Genomic DNA, 245 nt, shown 5'->3' with positions numbered 1-245 from the left:
CCTTGACCCTGCCCTGCTTGCCCCAGACCCCTTCAAGCCGTTCATCATATTCTCCAACCGCCACGAGATCCGCCGCATCGACCTGCACCGGGGCGACTACAGCGTCCTGGTCCCCGGGCTGCGCAACACCATCGCCTTGGACTTCCACCTCAACCAGAGCTCGCTGTACTGGACCGACGTGGTGGAGGACAAAATCTATAGGGGAAAGCTGCTCGAGAATGGGGGTGCGTGTGGAGCGAGCTGGG

General features: G+C 62.0%; 1 protein-coding gene across 1 annotated transcript in view; it reads left to right on the top strand.

The window, feature by feature from the left end:
- Positions 1 to 22: 22 nt before the first annotated feature.
- The window catches only part of LOC104132272 (low-density lipoprotein receptor-related protein 1), a gene marked incomplete at both ends in the record, with an annotated part of 38951 nt that continues 38728 nt past the window's right edge, over positions 23 to 245 (top strand). The window contains 1 exon segment of the mRNA XM_035900950.1: positions 23 to 224. Coding sequence (XP_035756843.1) covers positions 23 to 224 — 202 coding nt within the window.

This window comes from Egretta garzetta, unplaced genomic scaffold, assembly GCF_000687185.1.
Source record: "Egretta garzetta isolate BGI_Z169 unplaced genomic scaffold, ASM68718v1 scaffold928, whole genome shotgun sequence".
Lineage (NCBI taxonomy): Eukaryota > Metazoa > Chordata > Aves > Pelecaniformes > Ardeidae > Egretta > Egretta garzetta.
This window is presented reverse-complemented; position numbering and strand designations above follow the sequence as displayed.